This window comes from Gnatocerus cornutus, chromosome 6, assembly GCF_029298725.1.
Source record: "Gnatocerus cornutus isolate USDA-ARS CGAHR chromosome 6, icGnaCorn1.1, whole genome shotgun sequence".
NCBI lineage: Eukaryota > Metazoa > Arthropoda > Insecta > Coleoptera > Tenebrionidae > Gnatocerus > Gnatocerus cornutus.
Window position 1 is genome coordinate 11,674,543 of NC_142238.1, and position 15,275 is coordinate 11,689,817.

At 35.4% G+C, this 15,275-nt stretch overlaps 1 protein-coding gene across 4 annotated transcripts in view; it reads right to left on the bottom strand.

Annotated features, from left to right (window-relative positions):
* Positions 1-1,012: 1,012 nt before the first annotated feature.
* The window catches only part of Chi (LIM domain-binding protein 2 Chi), a 32,153-nt gene continuing 17,890 nt past the window's right edge, over positions 1,013-15,275 (bottom strand). Inside the window, exons 3-9 of one of the 4 annotated variants that reach the window (XM_088038545.1) lie at positions 5,378-5,489; positions 5,207-5,309; positions 4,981-5,153; positions 4,075-4,284; positions 3,888-4,020; positions 3,571-3,698; positions 1,013-2,662 (exon numbers count right to left, since the gene is read on the bottom strand). In XM_088038545.1, the coding sequence (XP_087894671.1) occupies positions 2,393-2,662; positions 3,571-3,698; positions 3,888-4,020; positions 4,075-4,284; positions 4,981-5,153; positions 5,207-5,309; positions 5,378-5,489 (1,129 nt within the window). In that variant the 3' untranslated portion in view covers positions 1,013-2,392. Of the gene's footprint in view, positions 2,663-3,570; positions 3,699-3,887; positions 4,021-4,074; positions 4,285-4,980; positions 5,154-5,206; positions 5,310-5,365; positions 5,490-15,275 lie in introns of all 4 variants that reach the window. The other 3 variants (XM_088038543.1, XM_088038544.1, XM_088038546.1) reach the window with 3 other exon arrangements.

A 15,275-nucleotide genomic window follows, 5' to 3' on the forward strand; every position in this document is an offset into this window, starting at 1 on the left:
TATTTGATCTTATTTTCCGCTTAAATATACTAGTTTAAACATGTTTTAAGCATTAATTCATCAAAACCATCAATTTTCCAAAAAAAATTTTCAACAAATTGTATGCAAATTTTGTTGTTGTTATCAATTTTAGCTGCAATTTTTTGTGTTATTAAAACTAATATATGTATTTATTACAAAATATTCTACGGATAGCTACAAGCTTCAAGTAGGTGCACCCAGCTTATGGAACATCAACATGATGAGAGACTAGTTATGGAATCTAACACGCGACACTTCTTCTACACACCGGCGAAAATTAAGAAAAATCCGCCATTTCTAAAAAAAATTATAGTTTACTTGCATTTTATTTTTTATTTTCTGTAAAATAAATCATTTTGTCAATACAGTGTGATTGATTCAAATTACATATAACAAAGCTGTTTTATAAATTATCTGCTACACCAGAATAGGTAAAACAGAAAAAAGTAAAATTAATGTTTCATGTCTAGTTGAAATAGTTGGAATTTTCTGACTCAGTTAAGTCAAATTTATCAGAAACAAAACAAAAAATCGGAGGAACAACTTTTTAAAATTTTGTTAGACTGTGTAATAGTAGGCGTACAAGATTTTGTACTGGTTGTAGTCAAAATTAAGGAGTTCAAAAGGGGCATCGATGAAAGTCAAATATGCTACCACTCATTGCCGTCAGGCAAACTGCAAAAAGTCCATTGAATCTGCAATTTACTAAAGCAACAGGCAGTATTAACAATTTTGCAAAGTGACTTATTACCGACATTTGCTTTTTGCTTAGTATACTGCAGATTGCCAGACCATTTTGAATTGTGCATTACATTATGAAAAATGTGCATACTTACCTAACTATTTTAAACTTCGAGATTACTACTGCGTGACCATGTATCTTGAAATATAGAAAATCCGATCAAAATTGCAACTGATTTGCATAATATAACGTCACGTGATGGTTTTGATGGGAGATTCTTTATAAAGCAGCAATAAAAGTCTTTAAGAATACCTTGGTCAGAGTTTTATGTCAGTTTTATTATGTTTCTTACAAATAATGACATTTTTCAGTGTGACTATACAAAAGTGTTGACGTTCTCGTTGACTAAAAACAGTAAAACAATCGTCTACTGATTGATATTGCTTGGTTTTAAAATTTTATATTTTTGGAACAACTAAAAACGATTCAATTTTGTTTGTTGCTTGTCTAACCTTTGAAATGAAGAGAAAATTGAATGGTTTTTAAACCTCACTTTGGACTGTTAACAAAGGAATTTTCTTAAAAATCGGTAAATAAATAAAACTGACAATATTTGTAAGTGTTGTATTGTGAGGTTGCAGTAGGAGCTGTACTGGGTACAGTCTCATTACACATGAGATTACAAATTGAAATGGAAATGAACCAAACAACCGGAACAAGGAAAGACACACACAACTACTGACAAAAGAGTTGTAAAAATACACTTACACAGCTGGAAATGAGACTTAGTAAAAAATACTGCAGTCCCAAATTTTAATTTTTTTTAATTACTTGTTACAATTAAACCTCTCATTCTGACACCGATACAGCGATTGCAGGCATTCGTTTAAAAGATTTTTTTTCTTAAAACCCTCTCTCACTCAAACGCTCTTATAAAATACATCACAATTGGATGTATGTTACATATTCTCAATGGACATAATATTTATAAGTATGTTATACAATTTAAATTTATCTTCACTATACAAAATTGATCCTAATAAACGAGTGAGCGTCACTCGTGAAGTACGCTCTCAGTAAGATTCGAACTCTCCATTACAAGTCGCGGGATTCAGTGAGTGGCACTTTAGGAACTTAACCCTACCGCTAATATAGGAAATGTATTTCAACCAATAAATAATACTCGATTCAATCACCTGATCTCGCGACGGTCCTGGACGTTAGAAATTTGCCGAGAGCGTACTTTTTAAATATCTGTGTTACTCAGAAGACAAACAAGACAGTGTGATGTTTTATAGCTACTGTACAAATGAGCTGCATCATTCGAGAACCACATTCACTCTGTAGAGGTACCTATGGTGAGTGGTTCCAAAAGGAACCATTTTAAGATTGCACAGTTTCGGGTGCAATAACCTTATCCAGCTTGCGTTGTCAGCACTGGGTTTGGTTCCCTTTAGTGCTGCCACCACAACCCCGACAATTAAAGTCTTATCTCGTCACTATTCCACTCAATTTTTAAAACGCATTCCGTCTCACTCCCAATAAAATCTTGCACTTTAAATCTTGTATTATAAAATTAAATAAAAATGAAAAACAACATGTCACTGGCTAGTAGCATGATCGCACTTTTTAACAGGAAATACTGACTCGGAGAGATTCTACATGTTCGTTTTTACGAATGAACTATCATCACTGGCTCACGGCGGGCGATTTTTTATCGGAGTCCTGATTTGAGGGGGTTGATCCCTGGGGCGGCCCGACCCCGGGCCCCCTATCCCCTACGCCCCCACCCCACGAGTTCGAACCGGGCATTGGTGAGTCCGCGTGGAACCCGTGGTTGTCGTGGTCCAGTGAATTCGCTGCGTCGTATTGCGTATTCTCCAAACGTGTTATCAATCTCTCATCCTCGTCGCCGAATTCACCACCCATCAGCGACGGCTCACCCACCACCATCACATCCTAAAAATTAAACAAATCAATCAAAATACTCGAAATATGCCAACAAAAATTTATCTCTGCTATCATTAATAGTTCTAAGGAGATAAAGATGCTAGAATAAAAAAAAAACTTTCTCAACCTTCGAAGATTTATTTTATTACAGTACAACCTCGATTATCCGTGCTTAAAACATATGTTTTAAGGCAACATCATTATTTGGAACGTTTTTTAATTCAAAATATAAAACAAATTTTAACAAAAGTATTTATCAACATCTTAACAATAACAATTTTAAAAATTGAAAAAAAAAATGAAACAATGAACTCTTATTAGACATATTAGGCACATAAAAATAATTATTTTGTAATAAAAAAAAAGCTACTTTCATTTATTTGTTTTTTCGTCCCAAAAGTTTCCTTAATTATGAAGGTTTTCATTGCAAAAGAATATATTTCGAGCATGTTTGTTAATGTTTGCGAATACCACTAGTCAATGACAAAAAATTTAACTTATAATTTGGTTTTTGTTCTCTGCACTGACTTAAATCTCATTAAACTATACCAACCGGTACTCGTGAAATTCTAAATTTTCAATTTTCTAACATTAAAGCAAAAGTGCGAAGTAGTTTATCTTCGATTTGTGTATGTTTTGTAATGAACGGATAATCGAACGAACCCCCATTGCACGGATAATCCGCACCCGGATAATCTAGGTTCTACTGTATTAAAATAAAATTAAATGGTATGTATACTAAAAACAAGATGTAATTAGACTACCACATCTCATAGGTTTCATTTCTATATGTGAGCCATTAACACTGAAGTTTCCAATTCAAAACGAACATGCAGGTTTTAAATTAGACGTTTCAGTTTGAAATGAAATCTAAATCCTAACGTATATTTTCTAAAGATCCGAATTTTGTAACAAACCTGCGACGCTAGGGAAAAATTTGGTCCAGGAGACCTCTTTTTGTTAGGTGCTGGTGTTGCATTGTTAGCTGCTCCTCCTGAATTTGATCCTTTACGTTTCCGTCGCTTGTTAGCGGGTCGTTGAGATTCTTAAAACGAAAAAAGAGTCAGTCCAACAATCGTACCGATATAATTGAAAAAACAGTGCAAATATTACTCGTTGCAGAGTCCATTCATTTGTGCTATACTGAAACCACAGTATCTGCTGAGGCAACTTCCCATGTAATGAAGTAGACAGCGTAGCAGAAATGAATTCTCTAGTGCAAGAAAACTGGTACCTCTCTTACCCGGCGGGGCAACCATCCTTTGCCACTTTTGGAAAAGTGTTGTTTTTAGACAATCCCGCGGACTCAGCGCGTATGCTTTATGCCTCGACATTAGTTCTTGCATAGGTTCAAGTATCACACATAACTAAAACAAAGTCAGTGAGCAACGGAATGAGAAAACAAGAGTTGTAAGTTTTACCCTTAGATAATTAAGAGTGGAGTTCGTGATTCCTTGCCTGGTGATGTTCTTTGAAAGTTGCTCTAACATGCTGGGGTCTTGTTGTGAATGCATGCCCACCACAGATCGAGGGATCAACTCTCGGTGCGTTCGCACCGCGAAATGCCACGACTTTATCCTCATCAGGTCATCAAAGGTAAATTCTAGGATTAAACGACCTTCTGTACATACCTGGAAAAAAAAAAACGTCTTAATTAAACATACTGTGCTCGTAATTTGAACAGTCAATACTATGTCTAAACTAGATTTACCATGACCTGAAAGAGGAAATTGGTAATTGTTGTTTTTCAACTAATAAAAACGGTGTTTTATACTGTTAAATTCTTCTCTATTGTACCTTCTAAACTCTTTAGAAATATTTAACTGTTGAATTTGCGGAAGTTAGCGTTTGCAACCTGTCAACGTTGCCCTGTATGACTTCAGACCAATAAATATGTTTTCATTATTTATCGTAACATTTTTATGACAATCACGACAGCCAATTTATTTATGTGCTGTTTTATTATGCCCAATTATAACCGAAACATGCAAACAGGTTTCATTCAAAATTACTCTTTTTAGTCAGAAAAGTTTTAGTCTTATTAGTCAAAACGATGAATGAAGAATTACTGTAGTGTTAAATATTAAAAAAAACAAATAATAAAGTTGCAAAAGTTACAATAACAAATTAGATCGTAGTTTTATCGGATTATAACAGCTAATTTTATACGCGTTACAAACTTGATATTTTAATTTCCCAGTTTAATGGCCCAATCAACTAATTGACAAATTAATGAATTCGCTCGGTGTTCACTGAATGTTTTCCATTTATCCAATTTGAATATGACAGAACATAAGCGAATGTTTTTAGGTTTTATTTAGTCTTACCTTTGTAAATAAGGGTTTACCATGATGCGTAATCATAGTGCATTGATCACAGTCTAGCGTAATACTAGTGTTGTGGAAGGACTCTTTCGGATGCTTCATATTATAGTACAGTTCCGTCACTCCACCTTCAAATATACTTCTAAAGTACCTAGGAATTAACGTCCTTCCGATAGCTACAAAAACAACATTAAGATGTATAGAAACCCCCGGCACTTCCCAAGCATACTGTATCTTTTAGGGCCATCTTCTAAACAGAAAGCGAGTGTTAATGAAGCATCATCTTCAAAAAACTCCGTCGCAAAAGCGTCCCACCAAAGATTATCACTTTCCTACAATAAAATCATTACCAAAACGAAGACATTGAGGTACATTGTGATAGCATTACATTCAAACTAACCTCCGTCCTTTGCTGGAGCCTCTTATTGAGTTCGTATATCCGGTAGTCGGGCTGACCGAAATAAGGTGTATGTCTTCTGGGAACGGGCAAAGATCTGCAAAAACCATTAACACTATTCAGAAATTGTCGAGTAGTGTTGCTAGCGGTGTCGGTATTATCGGCAAAATTTAAATAATCGTAAATTACTCCTAATTAGTTTGATTTAAAAGCACGAATTACTACCAACAAATAATAAATCCTGGAAGTTCCAACATTTATGCAAATAAATTCGGATATTTCAATTATGCCTAATTTATGTTCGAATGATACACTGCAGTTTTAATGGACACTAAATTTAATGGCTTTGGCGGATTACTCTATTTATTAACAATATTTTACAAGTTTATGGCACGCTGTTATCACTAATTACGGAGTCATCTGATATTTTTACAATAAAAATTAATTGTACAATCGTAAAGTTGCGTTTTAAAGGAACCGCCAATATATTGGACTTAGATAAGAACAGGTAGCATTCGTTTATTACCAAAGAAGTGTTATGTATTAATTTTTGATACGCTTTATATTATTAAAGAGATCTAGGACCCATGTATTTTTATGTGACAAAGTATAGTTATGCCATTTTAATTATCGCCACGTTGTATTGTAAAATCAATAGATATTTTATCTCGGCTATTTACCGAGAATGCTTCCTGATATTGTCCCTAAAACTGATATGACGTCAAAATTTTGATCGCATGATCTGCAAAATTTATGAAGTTAGTCCGATTTTTTCTTTAGTCGTTTTTTACGTCATAAAATATGAGACACTGTGTAGACTTTTCATGAAACGTTTGATTACAACACATTTATAAACAAACAGGAAAATCAGTTAATACAATTTACGACATTTATTTAAATTTTTAACGTAAACTAATGCCAATAACTTAACATGTTTATAGGTGACACCGCAAGGTGGGTGTACTAAAAAAACACTATCGTTTTACGTGTTGTCTCTCGGTCAACAAAGAAGCGCCAATTTTAGTATCGAAACTTTTCTTATCAGAGTACAGCTTTGTTTGATCATTTGATAATAAAATCACCAAGGCTACATTTATTTGCAAATAATTAAAATTACGACTTTTCCTCTGTTGAAATTAAAACAATCATATCTAAACAACGTGAAGTGCATAATGCGACATTAATTGACAAATTCACAACACAAAAAACTGATGAACTGTGATAACGATAACATGAAAACGACAAGTCACTCTTGATATAATCGTTTCGCTGCGACCAACGAAGTCTTCGTAACTGAATTACCCTCCGTTAATTGCAAGCGTTTAATCAACCCTCGACGAACTATACACCTTGGCTTGCTAAAGACCTAATAAACATTTTAGTATCGGCTGTTCTCACAAAAACGTAATGAATTAAGGCGACAGAGCTTAACTGAAGACTAAAGAACCTCATCGTTCAATTTAGGTTCAGTTTGGAAAACAATTTTTTATTGTTTGGTCCAATATTGTCGTGTTAATATTCATCTAAAAGCCGATCTCTCGAAACCGACGGCGACAATGAAATTTTTTACGTCACTTTATGAAATATTTTGGTTTTCCTTAATCATTTATTACCATTATTTAATTTAATTAAACTGATCTAACAGTAATGATGTAACTAAGATGTTGCAAGAATTTGCATAATATAAAATTATCGAAAGTTATTCGCTTAATTAAGACAGTTCGTGGTAAATTCGTTGTTTATATCTGCACTTCTTTGTTATTCCGACAATTATTATCAAAGCCGCTATCACATTTTTCGTGACAATGCAAACTTATGATTTCATTAGAGTTCAGAAGAATCAACTGGGAGGAATGTTGGTTGCAATTTTTCCGTTCGCTAACAAAGCTACAAATCTTGTAAATTATTCACTTTCTGGAAATCTCTTCCAACCCTGTCCATCTTCGTCTTTCGCCGGCATTTAAACACACCATTAGAATGCAAGACATTAAAGTGAACCTGCGTGTGTTGTGCATTGCAGCGATTCCTGCAATCAATCTGTCAAAGCCCACAAGTAACGAAACGTGTGCGTTAGCTGTAATCCAGAGATGACGCAGGGCGCGCGCTGATACCATCTTCGTCGGATGACCACACGCAGTGAGAGAACTTGCCCCACTTCACACACACGCAGCCCGGACCTGTTGATCCTTGCTCCTCGCCAACGTGGCTCCGACACCACCACTGCATCGACTTGCTGCTTTTACATCAGTATTCGCGACGCGACCCCGACCAAATTGCTTTTTAATGCGGAAAGTTATCCGATTGGGGTGTATTGTCCGGTGACTTGGACTCCCAAAACGTCTGCTATTTATGAATCAAAGCTCAAGCTGACGCAGAGGGTTGGAAATGATCAAAAATTCTGCTAATACAGAAGTGAAAACAGGAATAGAAAGCTGACAAGAACTATTGAGAATACCTATTAGCACTACTTAGCACTTTTAGGAGATATTTGCGCAAACAAAGAAGTCACGTTTTGTACTCTTACTTCATTGAAATTGATTTGCGTTCTCTTTAACGCAAATTTAAAGTGATAAAAGGTCAGCGCTGTAATGAACATAAGCACGTTAGATTTTTTTCAATGTTTTTTCATGTTTCAAAACGAAGGCAAATATGTAAACGTTAGAAATAAATAAATCACCTGTTAAAACATTGCTACTATTGAGTTTAATTGTTTAATTAACGATTTTGCGCTAATGAATCAACGGAAATTTTTCATAACATATGTCTATCGGAAATGCTCTAAATTGGTATCATCGAGAAATCACGTATATTTCTTTTAAATAATTCAGAATAAAAAGTCGGGCCATCCGGATGCAAACTGCGCTTTAGTTGGAAGGACTACCTAAATTTAGCCAGTAACATCAATAAAATATAAACAGTTTACCACCAGCACGTTTACGCCATCGTCCAATGAAAAAGCCATTACGTGTACACGTTAAAAAAAACTATAACGAGCCAATAAAATTATATCAACAGTTCGAAAATTCTTGCTGCAAAATCGTTGGATCAAACTATTCTGTCGACAATAAATGAATCAAGAAAACCCAATATGAGAAAAAAAAGGTGATTCCACGTGTGTAACTGCATGTGAAAACATTCTATTTAAACGCACCAATGCCAAATTTACACATTGCTTGGCTTGGCGGGAGTGTTGCTCAAAAATACATCTTAACGCTTCTAAACAATCTGATTTTACATCGGATTATGCTGTCAATAACCGTCCCATTTTACAAATATTTGACAAAGTTTGCGTTGTGAGATAACATTCTGGGAATAAAATTATTTCAACATTTTTATTGCTTCATCACGTCGAATTTTTTTAATATTGAAATAAAATCCACTTTCTGGATTGTTTAGTATAGAGCTAAATACGTTTTTGTGGAAAACGAGTAAAAATCTTGAAGCCATTTTTTGCTTTTTATTAGATAAGTAATGTTGGGATGACAAAAGAATTTTTTATGGTATTTTTGGTCGAGTTTGTTAGTAAATTTCAAATTAGAGCCAGAAGGCTGCGCCGACGCAGTTGTATACAGTAAGATACCGCGACTTTCGTTGGTGTCCTTGTTATCGCAACTTGATTTGCCGCAAATGAATTCGAATCGGTCTTAAATATTATCAGTGCTAAACCGTCGTTCAAAGATGTTACAAAATAGCACTGTAAAAATCAATAAAAAAAATTAGAAGTTTTCAAAGTGCTTTGAAAAGTTTCTTTGCTGACTTCTATATAAATTTTCAAATTAAAAGTCCATTAAAACTCCTTTTGTAGTCATAAGCTACGTAAAATGCGCAGGTCAAGTTATGAGTTATACCTAGGTTGTTTACAAGCTCGTAGTAGTATTAATAAAGTCGTAACAGCTCTAAATCTAAATATTACAAGTGGCGCTCGTGTATCCTGAATAATGAAATCAAGCAAATAAAAATAAGGGGATTTTTTTATGCAGGTTAAAATGTTTTACTCTTTGTGCGAAATTCCACAACTACATCTTACTAGGCAATTTAAATGTAATTGCAAGTTTAATTGAAAGGCATAAAACAGTGCATTGTTAATGTTTTAACAGATAAATCCCTAAGAAGTGGAGGTCAAGACTTGGAAGTTCACAAACCCATAACAGCATTTAATAAACCCGTAACAACTCGAACTGATCGATTACAGAACCTAACCTTAAAAACCCGGCGCTCACGTAACGCGAAGAATAACAATCTCACCTGTAATATGGGTTTCCAAAGGGCGAACAGTAGAACGGATCGTTATGAAGATGTGGTACCATAGGACACATGGGGATCGGGCCCATGCGAGGGTGGTGGGAGCCCGGGGCTCCCACCAAGCTTTGAGCGCCGTTGCAAATCGTGCTGCTGTTGACAACCGGACTGTCAGTTCGCACGGGCATAATCCGTATCGACACACATATAACCAAAACAACACTCGCACCGTTGCACTATGGCATTACCACAATCCGGCACATAATAACGTCCTCACCGTGGCCTCTGCTAAATCGAATGTCAACCGCATCCACGTGAACTATTCGACGGAGCGAGCGCACCACCGCACACAACACCGACTCCGAACGAGAAAGCCAACGCTTGATGCCGCTGTTTCATGAACCTGTTCCTCTAGGAATGCACGAGGATGTCCTCGCGGTGATACCGCTCATTCATTCGGACGCCGATACTCGCTACGGCGCTATTTGTTTTGCAAGAGGTCTCATCTATCGCCGAAAAGATTCTTTATCTGATAACACTTTTAATAATACGCATGTCATAACATGTTCAAGGAGAAACCATCTAACGATTTCGAGTAGCGCCAAGCTAGGAAAATAAACTTCAATGTAACGTTCATTCATAATTTTAGCCATCGCATCGTTCCGCGAAAGTCATTTTTAACCCACCACTTTTATAGTCTTGTCACGTTTATCCAAACGTACATAAAACGGTACAGGACCAAACTTCCTTTGCATCTTCTCCAACGAGAAGGTCAGAGGGCAGCAAACATATGTCGTAACTTAACATACATATAGATCAAATACACCTTTGCTAAATCCATAGCTCTAGATATACCAACAGCAATAGCAAAGATGTATCTGAAGTACAGATTTTTTAAATTAAGGAATTTAAGGCCAATAACATTTCTACCTAATATTAGTACGAATGTAGGCCATCATTGACATTGTTCCTTAGCAACGCCCTGTACTCTTTTAACACATTCGCCACTGTGTCATAAATTACCACTTTTTCAAGTGACAGGAAAAAGCAAATCTGCAGTTAAGTTTCTAAAATTTTCAATCCGAAATATTTTAGTACGAAAAATTTGGATTTACCGAGTTCACCCTGTATATGTCACTATTATCATGAAAAATTGAGTGATTTCGTGGAACGACTTTCTTTTTCATTAACTGATAGATGAATTAAATCGTTTATAAATTTTTGATGCCATTATTTATGTAGAACTGAAAATTCTCTAAATGTGAAAATATGTATCTTCAAAATCAAGTGAAGTACATCAGTGGATCTCCTTATATTCAATGCCATCTAAATAATTCTCATAAAATTCGGTGAATAGTTAAGTAAATTCTTTTTAAAGTACAATTTTTTATTCGGAAGACAATTTGGAAAGTAGTGAAAGAAGAAGTTTTCAATCATATTGTGTAAAATTTCAAGTACCAATCTTCATCCTAACGAAAATTAATGAGGTTGAAAATTTAATATGGGAATCCCTATCGCCAGTAAATTTAAAATCAAGCAGTCAATGTGCTGATATTTCTGCAAAATGCAGTTTTAATCTTCACTGCACCGTTACAGGATCCGCTGCATTAATTGTACATTTCGTAAAAAGTTGAACTAAACAAATGTTATCGTCACAGTACTATTTTTACAATTTAGTATAACATAGTTTCCGTTCTTTTGCATGAATGTATTTAACTGCTAATTCGGTAAACTTTATGTCTTGTAATTTCCACATCATCGAAAACGTGATGAATGACAATTTCCCCATAGAACTCCGTTATTATCCACATAACCATGCCATGTTTCATAAACTTGTACATTCTAGAGGAATTTTAACTTGTTCATAGGTCGAGTGCATTAGAACCAGTATTATTCGTTGTAGCCGTAAATGGCATACCAAGTGCCACCCACAATAAATAGTTATAATATCTGAGTATGTGTTAAATATTTTAAAAGTTCCATTGTTAATTACCGTGAGTACAGTAGAAAATCAAGTTGCCGTTCAGACGTGGTACATTGAGAACTTCATAAAGTAGATTAGGGTAAAATTGCAAAATACGTCGGCAAATGCGGCGTATGCTTTCCAAAAACTATGTAAACTTTATGCCAGAGTTCTAATTAAACGAATAATGTGTTTATGTCGACAAAATGATCCTGCTCGACGGAAATACGCGATTGATTTTATCAAATATTCATCATTTCCTTTGTCATTAGGGTTGCTTTTACTATTTTTACGACATAATTACCTGTCGTTCATCATTCAATGTTTGGTTGTTTGTCAAATGGGGTTAAATTTACCAGTCCATTATTCTAAGTGAAAAAGACGCGCGACTAATCTCATGTAACCACTTGTGGTCTTGAGCACCGAAGGATAAAATTGTGACTGAACGTTACCTGTTGGTGCTTCTTAACAAGAACTAAAACGGCATAACTGATGAACCGTTATTAAGTTCCGAACTACGTAAAACACGGTCAATTTTTATCCGGCGGATGTTGTTATCACCGGCAATGTCAAGGTCCTAAGAAACGACTTCAGTAGGTTTTTAATTGAGAGTTGTAATGTGTTTCTGTGGACATTCACGAATTGCATTAGGGTTGCAAAAACACCAACAGTAGGAATGCTCTTTACCCTTTTCGTCGTGACCCCCAGTGGCGGCTTCAATTAATTTCTACCGCATTCTACACGACATTTCTATACAAATTATGTCGGCACGCCGCTGGAAAAGCTTGTTTAATTGATTTATTACCCTCTTTCGTTAAAAAGAGAACTGCAATCGCAGTTCCCTTAAAGTTAGACAGAATAGCGGCGTAGCTAATCACGACATGACACAATCCGCATTTTGACAGTAAAAACATCACATCACGACACCCGGCACCACGTGGACGTCGTACACAAAGAGCACCCGAAACGCAGCACATCCTTCACATGATGGCCTGATGGAACTGAATATTCTGTAACCGTCGGCATATTCCTGGCGCGATATTGATCACAGCTGGGTTCGGAACGCAGGGCACGCTAACTCTACGCCGGCCACGCTGCCCACACGGTTTCGGACGGACGGACTGAACCATCACGAGGTTATTTTCCGAAACGGTGACCCACATTCGGATCATTTTTCCTAGACCCTACACGCTTAAAGGGTGGCTGGAAATTTACAACCCAAAGTGTCTGCCTCGCAGGATTAGCTTCACAGAGACATATACAGGGCTGCGCAGCTAAATGTAAATAGAATGCCACGAGGATAATTTGCAAAGGGGAGGTACAATGATAAAGAAAATTTTTGGATATTATTAGGACACTGCAAGTGGAAAACTCAGTTTCAATTTTCTTATGATAGATAACATACACACCTGAATAAAAATTTAAGCTAAATTAAAAATAATAACAGCCCGTTTGTGTATTCGCAATCAATAATAACAACTGTCAATCATTGTGTAACAACAAATTATTTCCGGGAGAATTAATTTTTGTGTATCGGTACAATTTAGAAACAAACGCTGGAATAAATCAAATGATTGAAAATACAACAGTTCAGATATAAAATATACATTATTATTTACATCCAAATGCATCGCATTGTCGATTTCAAACTTAGCATAATCTATGTTGATTTTATTCATTGTTTTCTATGATCTTAATTAGAAAAATGTAATACGTGTGAGGTCGCGTGCGAGATATTATTAATGCATTTTAACGCCATTTTACCACGATCCTTAATCCATCCAGACGTTGGTCACTTTTAAGGATAATTTGTCAGCCCATTCTTCAGCTGGTGACGCGTGCATCATCGATCTACCAAGAATTTCGCGAATATAGGGAAATATGCCTAAGGAGAAAACGGTTCCGACAGAAATTAAAATATTGAATCTCTCTCCACCCCCAATCCCCGTTTTTGACCTGACCTTGATGGTTACGCAATTGAATTTTGACGAAGCTGTCGAAGCTGTCGATGCCGTCGAGTACACTTCCTTGTAGGAAATTTTGAAAGGTCCGAAATATATTCACTTAATCGTACGAAGTGAAGACATCCCTATGAGAATTGTTAATTCTTACGAACTAAATATTAACAATAAAATAGACCGGTTTTTTATTTTTGAATGGTTCAGTTTATTCTCTACGCGTAATGCAATACGTTTTATGCGTACAAAAGTACATCGCTTAAAGCAAATTCCTGGCTCAGTTTGATTAGAGTTTAGCGTAAGATTGAGAAAACAGGAAATTCCCACGAAGACGGGAAACAAACTCTGGAAAGATTTTAATTTTGGCTAAATACCCACAATAATAAGCTAGCAGTTACAAGCTTCTCCAGAAAATTCTTTGGCATGAAATTAAATTTTTATTGAAGTTTAAAAAAAAGTTTTCCTAGATCCAATATGATGCATTACCGGTTTACTGAAAAAAATTGAAACTAGTCGTAAAATATTGCACGTTAAACCCAAGGCGGTAAAAATCAAAACTAGAAATTATTTCCTGAGTATCCGTAAAATAAAAAATTTCATGCGTAATAAAGACTATAACTTTCAAGTTTATAATTCACCTACGACCCGTACGTAAAACCTTTAGAGCTAAATCAAATTCCAGGAACTTCTAACCATATCCATTAATTATAGCCAACCGACGAAGCAAGGACAGAGAACTTTTGGGTTTAGTGACTCCGATTGCTTGAAACTATACAATGGTAGTATGTGCACATGACCCTAATGTATACAGGTTGGCAGTATTGTCTGCACAGATTACACCCATCAGATATCAATCACTGTGTTATCAGTGACACCATCGGGGAACCACCCTGCCAACCTGAAATCATCCATCAGAATTCCAATTGAATAATACGGTACAGCTCGTGAAGGGTAATTAATAAACATGTAATGAACTTTTCGTCAAAGGGTTGCGTAATTGACAAACATTAATTATTGTAAAATAAACTTTGATTTACCTTTAAAATTATTATTTGTTATGCTGTCAGAGTTGAATAATTAATAAACTGTCTCGTCTGCAACCGAAAGTTTATTGGTTCATTGTGATTTTTAATTACATGAGAGATCAGCTTGTTTGTACCACAAAGAAGGGTAAAAATGGTGTTAAGTTGTTTGACAACGTAATGTATTATATAAGACACTTGTTGCTTCCATTCTCTAATTAGAGTTGTTTAGAAACAAATCTTCACTTAGACAGTTTATGACACTGGAAGGAATGATTAAACCGTGCCAGGGAGGAATTTTTGGTGGCAAGCAACACAAGTGAAAAAGCAACTACATAATAATTTTTCTGTTAAAAATCTGAAATATCTACTGTCAATCTACACTTCAGGGAAAGTTTATTTATAAGTCATTGAATAAAATTATCCTCCAAAATTCATTACATTAACATATAAATAATCGTCGCCACATTGATAACATCGTCAAATGCTTAAAAAGTAGGAAGCATCCTCTCGTATCGCGATCAAAAATTGTTGAACATAACAAAAGATGGCAAAGAATATCTAACAATTGATTATTTTCTTATTGATTTATTCAATTCAAGTACTGTCTATTTATATTGCGGTTTTGCTATTTGTTTACATGAGAAGAATAGGACAAGAAAAAGCCATTGAGGTAACGATGAAACAGATAAATAAATCAACTAAAATATCTTGAATAA